We start from the raw sequence: 17,642 nt of genomic DNA, 5'->3' as shown, positions 1-17,642 counted from the left end.
ATGGGACGCCGGACTATCGAGTCTCGGCGTCTGTGGACTATGATTTACGCTTAAGATTCACAATGTTATTGGACTGAATATGAGCAGCAGACAAGGGGAAGACTGTCTGAATAAATACTGCCCCTAACATAACAATGTTGCATGCAACGAACTGATAAGTTAATTTCAACATCTCCCACACACAACATAGGATACAAAACTCTGCAGTATTGGATTAATCTATAATCTCACCATAATCAACAAATACCTACACTAGCACAGCTCTCACACATTGGTTTGTCATGTACTCTAACTCACAGACGTCAGGTAGAACTGACAGTCGGCTACTGTTTTACGAAACGGTCAGCTCGAATGCTCTTCAACTGAAATATTCAACTGTGAAAACCCTATCCATCGGTTCTGAACGTAAAGTAAGCTTGTTGCTTTGTATCGTACAGTGCTAAGGAAATAACACATCCCTTTCATAACATATCGGAGAAAAACTGTTAACTTCCACTCACATCAGCGCAGCCATTCTGGAGTATAAGTAGTATATGGGCCAACTTGGACAAAATGTAATAATAGTATATAAGGTAGAAACCAGATAAAACATGTCAGAAATAACAAAGAAATTTATATTTTTCATGTACCACAGAAAAGTGCTGACGTTGAGTGTTTGGAGTTTAGGCTCAGAACGTTCTAGAACTCAGCGTGATTCTACTGATGATCTGGAGTGGTACCTTTGGAATTCAAGTCTCAAAACAAACATCTTATAGAAAAATAAGTCATGGGAAGGTAACTTTGGACAAGATGAAATTGTGGCTCAGCTTTTAACAAGAGAGACCCAAGATCAATCTATCAGGAACGATTTCAATTACACTAATAAATATAGGATATTCAAGTCGTTGCGTACAGACAAAACTAGGGCCCTATTCAATCCAAACTGCTTGCTGGGTTTACGAAACCCATAGGGTACTTGGTACTGTACTTGTGCTCTTCAAGATCGGTGGACATCAAGTAATTATCTTGTTCAGGGTTTGACATGAGCACCGTGTGCAAAGTGGGACAGTGTGCAGTTTTGGCCAGTGAGGATCCATTTATCAAAAGTCTAGCCAGCTATGATAAACATATGACCCATCTGAATATGTCAACTGTAGCATCCAGCAGTATACATCCCCATAGCAGGACATGGAAGATTGGATTATACAAATCTTTCCTTTCGCAGACTGTTGCAACATACAGTAAAGCTACAGGACACACTAGGTTAACTCTGGCTCTAGAGGCTGCAGAAAGCAGAGTGGTGATCTGATATGACTATACACATCATGACAGTGACTGACTGAGGCCTAGGCCTGTGCTCTTCAGCAGACGGTGTGTATGTGTGTGTGTGTGTGTGTTCACTGCACGGTCTGGTACAGATAGCCTCTCTTGTAAGCACTCCGGGGGTAGAACGTGGCAACGACAAACTTCCCGTCAAAGGTCCGTCCCGTCAGCAGTCTCTGGGCCTCTTTGGAGTCGCCTGCGTTAGCGTATTCTACAAACACCTGGGGGAAACATGCGTGCACACAGATTAAGCCAAGAACAGATGTTAAAAATGCAGGTCTACAATATCAACAAATGTATAAACTACAAAAACTGTATGGAAGTATTAGAAAGACAAACTGCTAATGGGGCTAGTTGTGTGTGTTACCTGTCCTTTGCCTGGGTTCTCCTTGGGGATGAGCAAAGAGACCACAGAGCCATACTTCTGACACTCCTCCGTCATGTCCTCCAAGATGTCTGACAACACAACATCATCATGCTAGTTAGTCACAATATCAATGTGATCAGTGTAGGAAATGCAAAATCAAAAAGAGAAATTTTGCCACTTGACATTTTTCGGGGCATTTATTTATTTATTTTTTTTAAATATGGGGTGTTTTCATGTATTTTTTTTAATTCACAATGTAACATCTTCCCATTTGTTTTAAAAGGTATAGTCAATGACGCATGAAGTGGACAGCAGAATCACGCAGACTTCCGTAACAACTAAGAGCGCGAAGGGCATGGCTCAACTTCTCCTGTGTGAGGGCATTATCTTGCATTGCGCCCATCTGCAATATATGCAGTTAATCTTGCTGCTCGTGAGTCTATATATAGTCTAATCATATTGTTTATTTCACTGATGACTCGTGGCACTGCCACGCACCTTGCAATAGGGCTGCATGATTAATCGAAATTGCGATATTGACATGAGCAATATCCAAATCGCAAGAGGCTACGAGTTTCTTTCTTTTGCACTCCGTTAATACAACAAAAACTAGACTATGGTACGTCGTCCAATGAGATGCGCACTAGACAAAATTAAATCACTCTCTACAGTTGAAGTCGGAAGTTTACAAACACTTAGGTTGGAGTCAATAAAACTCATTTTTTCAACCACTCCACAAATTTCTTGTTAACAAACCATTGTTTTGGCAAGTCGGTTAGGACACTTTGTGCATGACAAGTAATTTTTCCAAAAATTGTTAACAGACAGATTATTTCACGTTTAATTCACTGCATCACAATTCCAGTGGGTCAGAAGTTTGCATACACTAAGTTGACTGTCTTTAAACAGCTTGGAAAATTCCAGAAAATTATGTCATGGCTTTAGAAGCTTCTGATAGGCTAATTGACATCATTTGAATCAATTGGAGGTGGATGTATTTCCAAAGTTGTGGCAAAATGGCTTAAGGACAACAAAGTCAAGGTTTTGGAGTGGCCATCACAAAGACCTGACCTCAACCCCATAGAAAATGTGTGGGCAGAACTGACAAAGCGTTGGTGAGCAAGGAGGCCTACAAACCTGACTCGATTACACCAGCTCTGTCAGGAGGAATGGGACAAAATTCACCCATCTTATTGTGGGAAGCTTGTGGAAGGCTACCTGAAAAGTTTGACCCAAATCAAACAATTTAAAGGCAATGCTACCAAATACTAATTGAGTGCATGTCAACTTCTGACCCACTGGGAATGTGATGAAAGAAATACAAATCTGTAATAATTATCTTCTATTATTCTGACATTTCACATTCTTAAAATAAAGTAGTGATCCTAACTGACCTAAGACAGGGAATTTTTACTAGGATTAAATGTCAGTAATTGTGAAAAACTGAGTTTAAATGTACTTGGTTAAGGTGTATGTAAACTTCCGACTTCACCTGTACATGCACAGAGGATGCTGACCAATAACAAGCGGGCTCTCCTTCTCTCTGCATGGCATGCACATGCTGGCCAATCACAAGCATAGAGCTTGTAGTTAGATGCTGGTGAGGAGCGAAAGGCTTTAATTACCAGAGACAGTATGAGGTTTAGGAACCTCTGTGTGTATCAGAAATATGAGTGCTGCTAGTGCTAATGAGAAAGTTGATTTGGTGCAAAAGAAGGGTGCCTCTACAGTGGTATAGCAGTATTCAGGCTACAGACAAACGGATGTCAACCAAATGCAAATATTGTGCAAAAAGTGCCTCAGAGTTGTGGCGCCAACAAGAGCAACGACACATTTATTCAATCATTTGAATAATAACCATCTTTACTAGAGGTCGACCGATTATGATTTTTCAACACCAATACCGATAATTGGAGGACCAAAAAAGCCGATACCAATTAAATCGGCCAATTTTTTTACATTTATTTGTAATAACGACAATTACAACAATACTGAATCAACACTTATTTTAACTTAATAGAATACATCAATAAAATCAATTTAGCCCCAAGTAAATAATGAAACATGTTCAATTTAGTTTAAATAATGCAAAAACAAAGTGTTGGACCAAAGTAAGTGCAATATGTGCTATGTAGGAAAGCAAATGTTTCAGTTCCTTGCTCAGAACATATGAAAGTTGGTGGTTCCTTTTAACATGAGTCTTCAATATTCCCAGGTAAGAAGTTTTAAGTTGTAGTTATAGGAATTATAGGACTATTTCCCTCTATATCATTTGTATTTCATTAACCTTTGACTATTGGATGTTCTTATAGGCACTTTAGTATTGCCAGTGTAACAGTATAGCTTCCGTCCCTCTCCTCGCTCCTCCCTGGGCTCGAACCAACAACACAATGACAACAGCCACCATAGAAGCAGCAGTACCCATGCAGAGCAAGGGAAACAACCACAGGCTCAGAGCAAGTGACTTTTGAAACACTATTTGCGCGAGCTAACTAACTAGCCATTTCACTTCAGTTACACCAGCCTCATCTCTGGAGTTGATAGGCTTGAAGTCATAAACAGCGCAATGCTTGACGCACAACGAAGACCTGCTGGCAAAATACACGAAAGTGCTGTTTGAATGAATGTTTACGCGCCTGCTTCTGCCTACCACCGCTCAGTCAGATACTTTGATACTTGTACGCTCAGTCAGATTATATGCAACGCAGGACACGCTAGATAATATCTAGCAATATCATCAACCATGTGTAGTTACCTAGTGATTATGATTGATTCTTTTTTTATAAGATAAGTTTAATGCTAGCTAGCAACTTACCTTGGCTTACTGCATTTGCGTAACAGGCAGTCTCCTTGTGGAGTGCAGCGAGAGAGAGGCAGGTCGTTATTGCGTTGGACTAGTTAACTGTAAGGTTTCAAGGTTGAATCCCCCGAGTTGACAAGGTGAAAATCTGTTGTTCTGCCCTGAATGAGGCAGTTAACCCAACGTTCCTAGGCCATCATTGAAAATAAGAATGTGTTAACTGACTTGCCTAGTTAAATAAAAAAGGTATACAATTTTAATGTTTTTTTTTTAATTACAAAAAAATATTTATTTAAAAAATAGGCGCCAAAAAATACCCGATTTCCGATTGTTATGAAAACTTGAAAATCGTCCCTATTTAAAATCGGCCATTCCGATTAATCGGTCGAACTCTAATCTCTACTTTATGACGATTACATTTTTTTTTTAAGTGCCCGACAGCAGCAAAGCCCCTCAGCCACCTACGTTAAACATGCATTGATTGCTGATGAGTTTTCTGGTGTAACGCTCTAGGGAAAAAAATCCCGCACAGACACAGAAATCACTGAGGCTGTCAATTAGCCAAAGCCATGGTTCCTGTCACTGGGCAGCTAGTGGCTGCACTTCCCTTTGTAGTCTGTAATCGTTTGCAAGCCCTGCCACATCCAACAACGAGTGTCAGAGCCGGTGTATTAGGATTCAATCCTAGTCCTGTGTTGACGCTTTGTCTGTTTGATGTTTTGTTGGAGGGCATAGCGGGATTTCCTATAAGAGTCCGGGTTGGAGTCCCACTCCTTGAAAGCGGCAGCTCTACTCTTTAGTTCAGTGCAGATGTTGCCTGTAATCCATGGCTTCTGGTTGGGGTATGTACGTAAGGTCACTATGGGAACAACGCCATCAATGCACTTACTGATGAAGCCGGTGAATGATGTGGTATACTCCTCAATGCAATCGGAAGAATCCCGGAACATGTTCCAGTCTGTGCTAGCAAAACAGTCCTGCAGCTTAGCATCTGCGTCATCTGACCACTTCCGTATTGAGTGAGTCACTGGTACTTCCTCCTTTAGTTTTTGCTTGCAAGCAGGAATCAGGAGGATTTAACTATGGTCAGATGTGTCAAATAGAGGGCGAGGGAAAGCTTTCTACACATCTCTGTGTATGGAGTAAAGGTGTCCAACAGTTTTTTTCCCCCCTCTGGTTGCACATGTGACATGTTGGTAGAAATTTGTGAAAACAGATTTATGTTTTCCTGCATTAAAGGCCCCGGACCCTGGGAGCACCATCGCTGGATGAGCATTTTCTTGTCAATGGCCTTATACAGCTCGTTGAGTGCGGTCTTAGTGCCAGCGTCAGTTTGTGGTGGTAAATAGACAGCTACGAAAAATATAGATAAACTCTTGGTAAATACTGTGGTTTACAGCTTATCATGAGGTACTCTAGCTGTTTCGTCTTGCCGATACACGAAAACCCAGCCAACTGTATATTATCCATGTCGTTGTTCAGCCACGACTCTGTGAAATATAAGATATTACTGTTTTTAAAGGTCCCGTTGGTAGGATAGTCTTGAATGGAGCTCATCCAGTTTATTCTCCAATGATTGCATGTTGGCCACTAGGACAGATGGTATTGGTGGGTTACCCACTCACCGCCAAATTCTGACAAGGCACCCGGATCTGCATCGGCGTCTGCTCTTCATGCGAATGACAGGGATTTGAGCCTGGTCCGGGGGCCGACTTGTTAAAGAAAGAAAATAAACCACACCCCCTTGAGCCTTATCGCTTGATTATAATAATGATTGAGCCAACTTACACAATCATACGCTATATTTTTATGATCATGTTTGTTAATATGTAGGTGTAATAATCCTATCTATTATCATTGTAGCCTATTACAATGTTGGATAAAATCTTTGAATTTGATCATTTCCTTTGGTTTTGTATTCAGTTAGCACAGTATGTATTCATTCATATGATCTCATTTTAGAATTAATGTTCTCTACCCTGACACTTGTTTTAACCATGTCTGATGGAATTACCAAGTTTTCACCCAAGTGTTTGAAAATCACAATTCATAAATCGCAATATCTGACCCCCCCATTCCAAAAAGCTTTGGCCGTTATTTTGGAAATCTAGGGACAATATTCCCTAAAGCTCTAGTGTACTTCTGACGTTGATAGTGATAATGAGCAACTGTAGGAGCAATTTAGTGTCAGAGGAGAAAGTCGGTTAAAAAACGCTGTACCCTACCTTCATACTCCTCCTCATTGTGCAGGTGGCCGTCATCAATCAGGTTGAGCAGGCGCAGAACCGGAGAGGGAAGCAGAACCAAGTCTTCTATGTGAGGAGCTGTCACACACACACAATATTCTCTCAGTCAATAGGTTTAAGAAGCCTTTTCCAGGGTTTATACAGCTCCATCAACCCCATTCTAAACACATGATTATAATCTTGGGTGAGGGGGGGGGGGGGAGTGGAGAGCTGGTAAAATTATGCTGTATTACAAGCTACCAAGCTGGCTGAGAGGAAGGTATGTGCCCATATCGACTGAATTACCAAAAGGAATGCTGAAGAAGGGGCTAAGCAGGGCCTTCTCGGCTGTGCCTCTGTGCTTGGGGTTGTTGTGAAGCATACTGCAGGAGCATACAAATGTCAACGTTAGGTACCTCTCTCGCAGGATAATCATCATATTAATTTCAATAACTTTCCGATGTTGAAAATAGCTAATTATATTTAAAGGGAGTGCAGAGTCAATTTGGTACAATGGAGCAAATATCTGCATTTACCTAAAAACAAAACAAAATGAATGTGGTCCTGAATGAATGTTGTTACCTTTTGATAAGGTCTCTGAGGTGATAGACAGGGATGGCAGGAACCACCACACTGTTACTGGCAAAGATCTGGTCGACTATTGCTGCACTGTTGTCCTGCAGGAGCAAAGAACAATAGGCTGCAGAACAGCAGTTTGGACAACACACCCATATCAAAATACTTAAACTTACATGCAAAATACCTGCTGTTAACTTTTAAATGATTGGAATGAATTATCCAAAGAGAGTATAAAGATTTTCATACATGTGCATTATCTATCGATCTATCTTTCTGAAGAACATATCAATCTATTAGCTACAGGTGGAACAGAGTCCACCTCATTCCTAGGAAAACAAGTACCCATGTCTCTATTACAGTCCACTGTATGTCTGGTTATGCAATCACAGTGGGTGGCGGTATAAGACCTTGAAACAGGTTAACATTCACAAGGCCGTGGGACCAAATGGATTACCAAGACGCAACACCCTAGAGCCCTCTAAGATCATGCATGCTTAGTCCCCTCCTGTACTCCCTATTAACCCACACCCCATCCACACCGACGGGGCTGTAGTGGAGCGGGTCGAAAGCTTCAAGTTCCTCAGTGTGCACATCACTAAATAGTTAACATGGTCCACACACACCAACACAATCGTGAAGAAGGTACGACAACGCCTCTTCCCCCTCAGGAGGCTGATAAGATTTGACATGGGCCCTCAGAACCTCAATAGGTTCTACTGCTGCACCATTGAGAGCATCTTGACTGGCTGCATCACCACTTGGTATGGCAACTGCTTAGCATCTGACCGCAAGGTGTACAGAGGGTAGTGCGTACATCACTGGGGTCGAGCTCCCTGCCATCCAGGACCTCTATACCAGGCGGTGTCAGAGGAAGGCCCTAAAGTGTCCAAGATTCCAGCCACCATAGACTGTTCTCTCTGCTACCGCATGGCAAGTGGTACCGATGCACCAAGTCTGGAACCAACAGGACTTTGAACAGCTTCTACCCCCAAGCCATAAGACTACTAAATAGTTAACCAAATAGCTATCTGCATTGACACTTTTTGCACTAACTCTTTTGACTCATCACATACACTGCTGCTACTGTTAATCATCCATCCTGTTGCCTAGTCACTTTACCCCTAAATATATGTACATATCTACCTCAATTACCACATCGACTCAGTACTGGTACCCCGTGTAAATAGCCAAGTTACCATTACTCATTGTGTATTTATTCCTCATGTCCTTCTTATTTTTTTTCCATTGTTGGGAAGAACCTGTTGACAATAATGTTGACAATAATGTGGTAAAAAAACAGTCATTTAATCAGGTGTGTTAGTACTGTGGTGGAACAAAAGCCTGCACACTCAGTATAGTAGCAATCCAGGCCCAGAGTTGGAGGGCCATTCTGTGGACATACCTTCCACTCGGGTGTCCTGACGGTGTCTTTGAGTTTGATGCCCGAGTACATCTCCAACAGGACGATTGCCAAGCTCCAGAGGTCCACAGCGGCCGAGCAGCCAGAGTCACCATCCACCTCCATCCCCGCCTGGGCCAGGGAGTATTGACGCTCAGCCTCCGGGGCACGGTACCCATCTGTCTGGATGTATTTCACATCCTGAACACAGAAAATGGAGGCAAAATGTTTCACACAGAGAATATTGTATATTTTGTCCATTCTAGCACGACTACCATCTAGTCAGGGACTACAGCTTACTCCAACATCTGTCCTCCACCAGTTTATTTATTTTAACCTTTTTTTTGTCATTTAGCAGGCGCTCTTATCCAGAGCGACTTACAGGTGCAATTAGAGTTACGTGCCTTGCTCAAGGGCACAACAGATTTTACACCTAGTCGGCTCAGGGATTTAACCCAGCAACCTTTTGGCTACTGGCCCAATGTTCTTAAACTCTAAGCTACCTGCCCCCATACCAGAGGTGTACTCATTAGTCCAAAACGTTCCCAGTGTATTCACCCCTGGTTCCCCTCACCAGAGGCCTACAGTCAGAGCCAAACCCCTATTCTTCAGTTCAAATCACCTGGTTGCCCTCTTTGAAGCTGAGGCCAAAGTCGATGAGTTTGAAGCACTCATCGTCTGCGCTCCAGAGCACATTGCGGGGCTTGAGGTCGGCATGGACATAGCCCTCTCTATGGAGGAAGGCAAGGGCCTCCAGGACGTCCCTGGCACAGTGCTGCACCAGCCACATGGAGTGGCCCTGCTTCTGGGAACCACCACACTGGGGGCTGCAGGCTCGGCCTTGGGTACTGGCCCTCACAAGCAGCTCAGACACACTGACGTCCAGCAGCTCAAGCAGCAGGCAGTGCGTGGCCACACCCACCTGGCTGCGGTTGGTGAACACCCCGTACAGCGTTACTGTGGAGACAGACAGGAGGGGTTAGGGTTACAGTCAGCACAGGTTTGATTGGGGAGTGAAGGAGGTTACTAGGGGCTCTGTTTGAATACTCAGAATGCATCCTTCCGTCATCCCTTCCTATTGTAATCACTGATGGGATCCGTAAAGCAAAGTTATCAAAAGGTTAGAAAAAAAGCGTGTTATGAAAACATGGTGTATTATATGAATGTTCACGTATTATGAATGCAAAATAAGTCTATATGGTGATAGAGGAGGTAGAATTGAGGTCATAATCAAAACCCTATCCATTTATAGCCCAGTCCTTCAAAAATGTGGTGATTATCAATAAACATAGACAACAGAATTGTTTTATATAGGGGGCAAAGTACTCTCCAATATCTTATCTTCCTTTGAATTGTTTTATAGCAAATAAAGAGCATGGACCTTACACAAATGAGACGGACAAGGTTGGGTTATTAGCAATGTTCCCTAAAAAATTTTCCCGCACTGAGCAAATTTCAGGTCTGCGGAGCGCAAACTTGAATGTTATGAAAATTCTGAGCAACTCCCAGCACAAGCTTACTGTGAATGTAGGCCTACCAGAGTGGTCTACCATTAAAAACAATGGAGAAAATGCATCCCATAACATTTTAACAAATCAAATCAAATTTTATTTGTCACATACACATGGTTAGCAGATGTTAATGCGAGTGTAGCGAAATGCTTGTGCTTCTAGTTCCGACAATGCAGTAATAACAAGTAATCTAACTAACAATTCCAAAACTACTGTCTTGTACACAGTGTAAGGGGATAAAGAATATGTACATAAGGATATATGAATGAGTGATGATACAGAGCAGCATAGGCAAGATACAGTAGATGGTATCGGGTACAGTATGTACAAATGAGATGAGTATGTAAACCAAGTGGCATAGTATAGTATAAAGTGGCTAGTGATACATGTATTACATAAGGATACCGTCGATGATATAGAGTACAGTATATACGTATGCGTATGAGATGAATAATGTAGGGTAAGTAACATTTATATAAGGTAGCATTGTTTAAAGTGGCTAGTGATATATTTACATCATTTCCCATCAATTCCCATTATTAAAGTGGCTGGAGTTGAGTCAGTGTCAGTGTGTTGGCAGCAGCCACTCAGTGTTAGTGGTGGCTGTTTAACAGTCTGATGGCCTTGAGATAGAAGCTGTTTTTCAGTCTCTCGGTCCCAGCTTTGATGCACCTGTACTGACCTCGCCTTCTGGATGATAGCGGGGTGAACAGGCAGTGGCTCGGGTGGTTGATGTCCTTGATGATCTTTATGGCCTTCCTGTGACATCGGGTGGTGTAGGTGTCCTGGAGGGCAGGTAGTTTGCCCCCGGTGATGCGTTGTGCAGACCTCACTACCCTCTGGAGAGCCTTACGGTTGAGGGCGGTGCAGTTGCCATACCAGGCGGTGATACAGCCCGCCAGGATGCTCTCGATTGTGCATCTGTAGAAGTTTGTGAGTGCTTTTGGTGACAAGCCGAATTTCTTCAGCCTCCTGAGGTTGAAGAGGCGCTGCTGCGCCTTCTTCACGATGCTGTCTGTGTGAGTGGACCAATTCAGTTTGTCTGTGATGTGTATGCCGAGGAACTTAAAACTTGCTACCCTCTCCACTACTGTTCCATCGATGTGGATAGGGGGGTGTTCCCTCTGCTGTTTCCTGAAGTCCACAATCATCTCCTTAGTTTTGTTGACGTTGAGTGTGAGGTTGTTTTCCTGACACCACACTCCGAGGGCCCTCACCTCCTCCCTGTAGGCCGTCTCATCGTTGTTGGTAATCAAGCCTACCACTGTTGTGTCGTCCGCAAACTTGATGATTGAGTTGGAGGCGTGCGTGGCCACGCAGTCGTGGGTGAACAGGGAGTACAGGAGAGGGCTCAGAACGCAACCTTGTGGGGCCCCAGTGTTGAGGATCAGCGGGGAGGAGATGTTGTTGCCTACCCTCACCACCTGGGGGCGGCCCGTCAGGAAGTCCAGTACCCAGTTGCACAGGGCGGGGTCGAGACCCAGGGTCTCGAGCTTGATGACGAGCTTGGAGGGTACTATGGTGTTGAATGCCGAGCTGTAGTCGATGAACAGCATTCTCACATAGGTATTCCTCTTGTCCAGATGGGTTAGGGCAGTGTGCAGTGTGGTTGAGATTGCATCGTCTGTGGACCTATTAGGGCGGTAAGCAAATTGGAGTGGGTCTAGGGTGTCAGGTAGGGTGGAGGTGATATGGTCCTTGACTAGTCTCTCAAAGCACTTCATGATGACGGATGTGAGTGCTACGGGGCGGTAGTCATTTAGCTCAGTTACCTTAGCTTTCTTGGGAACAGGAACAATGGTGGCCCTCTTGAAGCATGTGGGAACAGCAGACTGGTATAGGGATTGATTGAATATGTCCGTAAACACACCGGCCAGCTGGTCTGCGCATGCTCTGAGGGCGCGGCTGGGGATGCCATCTGGGCCTGCAGCCTTGCGAGGGTTAACACGTTTAAATGTCTTACTCACCTCGGCTGCAGTGAAGGAGAGACCGCATGTTTTCGTTGCAGGCCGTGTCAGTGGCACTGTATTGTCCTCAAAGCGGGCAAAAAAGTTATTTAGTCTGCCTGGGAGCAAGACATCCTGGTCCGTGACTGGGCTGGGTTTCTTCCTGTAGTCCGTGATTGACTGTAGACCCTGCCACATGCCTCTTGTGTCTGAGCCGTTGAATTGAGATTCTACTTTGTCTCTGTACTGGCGCTTAGCTTGTTTGATAGCCTTGCGGAGGGAATAGCTGCACTGTTTGTATTCGGTCATGTTACCAGACACCTTGCCCAATAGCTCTATCATTTAGCTTACAGTAGCAGCTAATGTGTGGGGTCCAATGTAGGCCTACGTTTCATGAGACCTTTGGGGGGGATGCAGCGCTTGACATTAACCTGTTTTTCCACTGGTCCTTCAGACAAGGGGACTAAAAATGTTGTTTTATGCAAGAAACTACTTTACAAAATAAATTGCATTATTATTCCCATACCATTATTACAGAAAATCAGACAAATTATGCTACCCTCTTCCTATTGGCTACTTAGCTTATTCAAGAACGTGTCAAAATACAACACTGCCCCTTTAAGAAAAAGCTCTTTACCTGACTGCTTTTCAAAGATGTCTAGAAATGCACACATTTTGTGCTCTTGTAGGAAGCAATCCCTCCCCTATTGCTGACTACAAAGTATCTATAACTGAGCTAATAACTCATTAACTAGCAAAGGATATGAACAAAATGTAAACGCATGGCTACATGCAGCTCTCGCTTTGATCTCAAAACCAGCTCATCGACTCACGACACAGCTGCAAACACAGTCCAGTTCAAAGTAAATGGCACAGACCCATAGATAAAAATGGTCTATATGCAAATAGGCCTATTGCAGTTCTGATTGGTTATACTGCACCGGTTTCGTAGTGTACGGATGAGTCCTGCACAACAAAATAATCCTACATAGTTTGTTTTGGTATGTTGCATTGAAAGTAGCTAATATTGCATTGTTTCGAACCCAATTCCACAGTAAAGGGAAACGTTGATAGTGTTAACTAGCAGGGAAAATTCTAGAAAGTTGAATGAAGTTCAATCTCGTGCTTCTCTCGGTGGGCTGATATTACTTATGCACCGTGCACAGCAGTCCAGGGAAGAGGCGTGAGCGCACGCAGCTTAGAGGGAACATTGGTTATTAGGATGCTTGAGTACAAATCAGGCTTATCATGAGTTTGTTTGACGTGACTGAGATGGGTTTTATGATATGCCAATCAAGACTTTAAAAACCAGTATTGCCAGGAAGAAGTATGGTTACATGCACACAATAATACGATTGAGGTGAATCGTCAGATTAATATAATAGAATGTTTAAAACCTTTATCTGCTTTGCAAGAAGAACGATTTCTTTAGCCCAAGATTTACTCTTAAAAGAGCCTACGATTACTGTTTTAGGTCCAAGGAACTTATTTGTTAATTTTCAGAGGTAGACAGGCTTTGGCACCCAACAACTCCATCCCAAACTTGAATCGACTCTCAATTGCGATACGGTTCTAGAAACATAAAAGCCTTCACTTTCATATCCCCAGAACATAAAATATGCATATTATTAGTAGATTTGGATAGAAAACTCTGAAGTTTCTAAAAAAGAACTTATTTAGGAGGTAAAACCCAGAGGACAAACCATTCAGATTTTTTTTGGGGGGGTCACTCTCTTTTCAATTCGTTTTCATTGGGAATCCAGATTTCTAAGGGACTTTCTTGCAGTTCCTACCGCTTCCACTGGATGTCAACAGTCTTTAGAAATTGGTTGAGGTTATTCCTTTGTGTAATGAAGAGGTACGGCTATCTTGAACGAGGGTCACTTGAAGTGTACTGTTAGATAGTGGAGCGTGACCAGAAAGCTATGCTACAGTTTGTTTTCCTCCTGTATTGAACACAGATCATCCCGTCTTCAGTTTTATTGATTATTTACATTAAAAAAATACCTACGATTGTATTACAAAAGTAGTTTGAAATATTTTGGCAAAGTTAACAGGTAACTTTTGAGATATTTTGAAGTCACTTTGCACAAGTTGGAACTGGTGTTTTTCTGGATCAAACGCGCCAAACAAATGGACATTTCGGATATATATAGACGGAGTTAATCGAACAAAAGGACCATTTGTGATGTTTATGGGACATATTGGAGTGCCAACAAAAGATGCTCGTCAAAGGTAAGGCATGAATTATGTTTTTATTTCTGCATTTTGTGTCGTGCCTGCAGGGTTGAAATATGCTTCTCTCTCTTTGTTTACGGAGGTGCTATCCTCAGATAATAGCATCGTTTGCTTTCGCCGAAAAGCCTTTTTGAAATCTGACATGTTGGCTGGATTCACAACAAGTGTAGCTTGCATGTGTGATTTAATGAAAGTTTGATTTTTATAGTAATTGATTTGAATTTGGCGCTCTGCATTTTCCCTGGCGTTTGGTCAGGTGGGACGCTAGCGTCCCACATATCCCAGAGAGGTTATTAACAAACTACAGTTTTGGCATGACAATTCATTTTTCCAACAATTTCACTTATAATTCACTGCATCACAATTCCAGTGGGTCAGAAGTTTGCATACACTAAGTTGACTGTGCCTTTAAACAGCTTGGAAAATTCCAGAAAATTATGTCATGGCTTTAGAAGCTTCCGATGGGCTAATAGACATAATTTGAGTCAATTGGAGGTGTACCTGTGGATGTATTTCAAGGCCTACCTTCAAACTCAGTGGCTACCTTCAAACTCAGTGGCTACCTTCAAACTCAGTGGCTACCTTCAAACTCAGTGGCTACCTTCAAACTCAGTGGCTACCTTCAAACTCAGTGGCTACCTTCAAACTCAGTGGCTACCTTCAAACTCAGTGGCTACCTTCAAACTCAGTGGCTACCTTCAAACTCAGTGGCTACCTTCAAACTCAGTGGCTACCTTCAAACTCAGTGTCTCTTTGCTTGACATCCTGGGAAAAATCAAAAGAAACCAGCCAAGGCCTCAGAAAAGAAATTGCAGACCTCCACAAGTCCGGTTCATCCTTGAGAGCAATTTCCAAATGCCTGAAGGTACCACGTTCATATGTACAAACAATAGTACACAAGTATAAACACCATGGGACCACACAGCCGTTATACCGCTCAGGAAGTAGGCATTCTGTCTCCTAGAGATGAACGTACTTTGGTGTAAAAAGTGCAAATCAATCTCAGAACAACAGCAAAGGACCTTGTGAAGATGCTGGAGGAAACCGGTACAAAATGATCTATATCCACAGTAAAACTAGTCCTAACTTATGGATGCCACCCCTTAGATAAAATACGGAACGGTTCCGTATTTCACTGAAAGAATAAACGTCTTGTTTTCGAGATGATAGTTTCCAGATTCGACCATATTAATGACCTAAGGCTCGTATTTCTGTGTGTTATTATATTATAATTAAGTATATGATTTGATAGAGCAGTCTGACTGAGCAATGGTAGGCAGCAGCAGGCCCGTAAGCATTCATTCAAACAGTATTTTTGTGCGTTTTGCCAGCAGCTCTTCGCAAGCATAGCGCTGTTTATGACTTCAAGCCTATCAGCCTAATGGCTGGTGTAACCGATGTGAAATGGCTAGCTAGTTAGCGGGGTGCGTGCTAATAGCTTTTCAAACGTCACTCGCTCTGAGACTTGGAGTAGTTATTCCCCTTGCTCTGCAAGAGCCGCGTGTGTGGCTGTTGTCGATGTGTTCCTGGTTCGAGCCCAGGTAGGGGCAAGGAGAGGGACGGAAGCTATACTGTTACACTGGCAATACTAAAGTGCCTATAAGAACATCCAATAGTCAAAGGTATTTGAAATACAAATGGTATAGAGAGAAATAGTCCTATAAAATACTATATTAACTACAACTTAAAACCGCTTACCTTGGAATATTGAAGTCTCATGTTAAAAGGAACCACCAACTTTCATATGTTCTCATGCTCTGAGCAAGGAACTCAAACGTTAGCTTTTTTACATTGCACATATTGCACGTTTACTTTTCCAACACTGTGTTTTTGCATTATTTAAACCAAATTGAACAGGTTTCATTATTTATTTGAGGCTAAATTGATTTTTATTGATGTATTATATTAAGTTAAAATAAGTTAATTCAGTAATTGTTGTAATTTTCATTATTACAAATACATTTTAAAATACAATTTTAAAAATAAAACAGCTGATTACTCGGTATCGGCTTTTCTTGCTCCTCCAATAATCGGTATCCGAGTTGAAAAATCATAATCGGTCGACCCTAGTTGTAATGACAGATTTGCAATCAGCTGGACAAGAACACAGACCCAAAGTATCCAAGGTTAAATGAGGCTACACCCTTAGCAATAAGACTCATCATTTGATTCTCACATAGCCTAGTCATGGGAGGCACACTAGAAAACGAGCACTAATTCCAGAGATGTGCACAGTACAACCATATTGCAACTCAAACATTTCTTACCGATGTTTTTGTGTCCTTGTATGTCTTCCAGCACGGACCTCTCCTTTTGGTACCCGTAATCTCCACTCTGAGTGTCAGCCTGGAACTCCTTAACCGCGGCCGTACTCGCCCTCCCTGAGCTCACACGGTATACTGAGGCCGAGACGCCTTGCCCTAGCCGGGTCTGGACGTTCCAAAACTCTCCAAATATTTCAAACAACACCGGCTTCATAGCCTGATCAACGCTTCCAGGAGATCCTGCCATCAACACTAAGCTATCTGGACGGGGTACCTTCCCACTTGGATCTGAACTACAGTGAGCCATTGAAATTAATGTCAATCAAACTAGCTAGACAGCTGTACGCAGCTGCGAAAACATAGCAATCAACCAGCGAGACACCCCGATAAAAATAACAAACGCATCTACGTTACACAAGCCAGCACTGCAACGTGTCGATCGTGGAACTTAATAAATCAGTTGCGGGCTTCAAGTGTAGCAGCCAATAGCAATACTTATGTTCCTAGCTATGTTGACATGTAAGCCACTTCGCATTTGCTAGCTAACGTTAGGCTAATTCTGCTGAATGTGAAAAGTTGGCTACCTTCGCTGGCAAGATAGCCAAGTTAGTCCGACTCAAACATCACCTTAAACAACATGCATGCAGATGTAAAACAAATAAATGACCTAATTGCACGCACTGAATCCAAACACTTTTGTTAAGCCAAGCAGTTTGCATTTCGAAAAGTTTCTTCTTGATTTTGAGGAGAGAGACTTTTGTCATTGTTTAGCCGGCCATGTTCCCGGAAGCAGCAGTCGTAAATTCCATTTTTTTTATTCCACTCAAACGTCACGTTTCTCAATTTCTACTTCCTCTAGTACCTGATTGGATAGGTAGTTGTAATTTCCCCTTACAGATCTAAGAACAGTCTACAGTTCAATAACGACATAGAGAGATATAAGAAGGGTAAACAAATACACTGACGGTAAATCAGTTCTTATTGGATGGTCTCATAAGTATTTTACTATCA

General features: G+C 42.6%; 1 protein-coding gene across 1 annotated transcript; it reads right to left on the bottom strand.

Moving 5' to 3' along the window:
* Nucleotides 1–209: 209 nt before the first annotated feature.
* LOC139406718 (serine/threonine-protein kinase Kist-like) lies at nt 210–17,429 on the bottom strand. Its single transcript, XM_071149677.1, has 8 exons — nt 16,635–17,429; nt 9,295–9,629; nt 8,676–8,873; nt 7,277–7,371; nt 7,001–7,077; nt 6,695–6,793; nt 1,670–1,758; nt 210–1,523 (listed from the first exon to the last, which is right to left on the bottom strand). Exons 1-8 carry the CDS (start codon nt 16,936–16,938, stop codon nt 1,377–1,379), a joined length of 1,344 nt encoding a protein of 447 aa, XP_071005778.1. The 5' UTR covers nt 16,939–17,429; the 3' UTR covers nt 210–1,376.
* Nucleotides 17,430–17,642: the final 213 nt, after the last annotated feature.

This window comes from Oncorhynchus clarkii, chromosome 4 (assembly GCF_045791955.1).
Source record: "Oncorhynchus clarkii lewisi isolate Uvic-CL-2024 chromosome 4, UVic_Ocla_1.0, whole genome shotgun sequence".
Lineage (NCBI taxonomy): Eukaryota > Metazoa > Chordata > Actinopteri > Salmoniformes > Salmonidae > Oncorhynchus > Oncorhynchus clarkii.
Note: the sequence above shows the minus strand (reverse complement) of the source record. Positions and strands in the feature narration are given on the sequence as shown.

Bases quoted from the DNA above. Each gene is read 5' to 3' on its own strand.
- LOC139406718 (XM_071149677.1), bottom strand. From the start codon at position 16,938: ATGGCTCACTGTAGTTCAGATCCAAGTGGGAAGGTACCCCGTCCAGAT. The intron at 7,372-8,675 runs GTATGTCCACAG...TTGCTCCTGCAG, and splicing joins TCAGGACACCCGAGTGGAAG to GACAACAGTGCAGCAATAGT. The intron at 1,759-6,694 runs GTAGGGTACAGC...TTGTGTTGTCAG, and splicing joins CAATGAGGAGGAGTATGAAG to ACATCTTGGAGGACATGACG.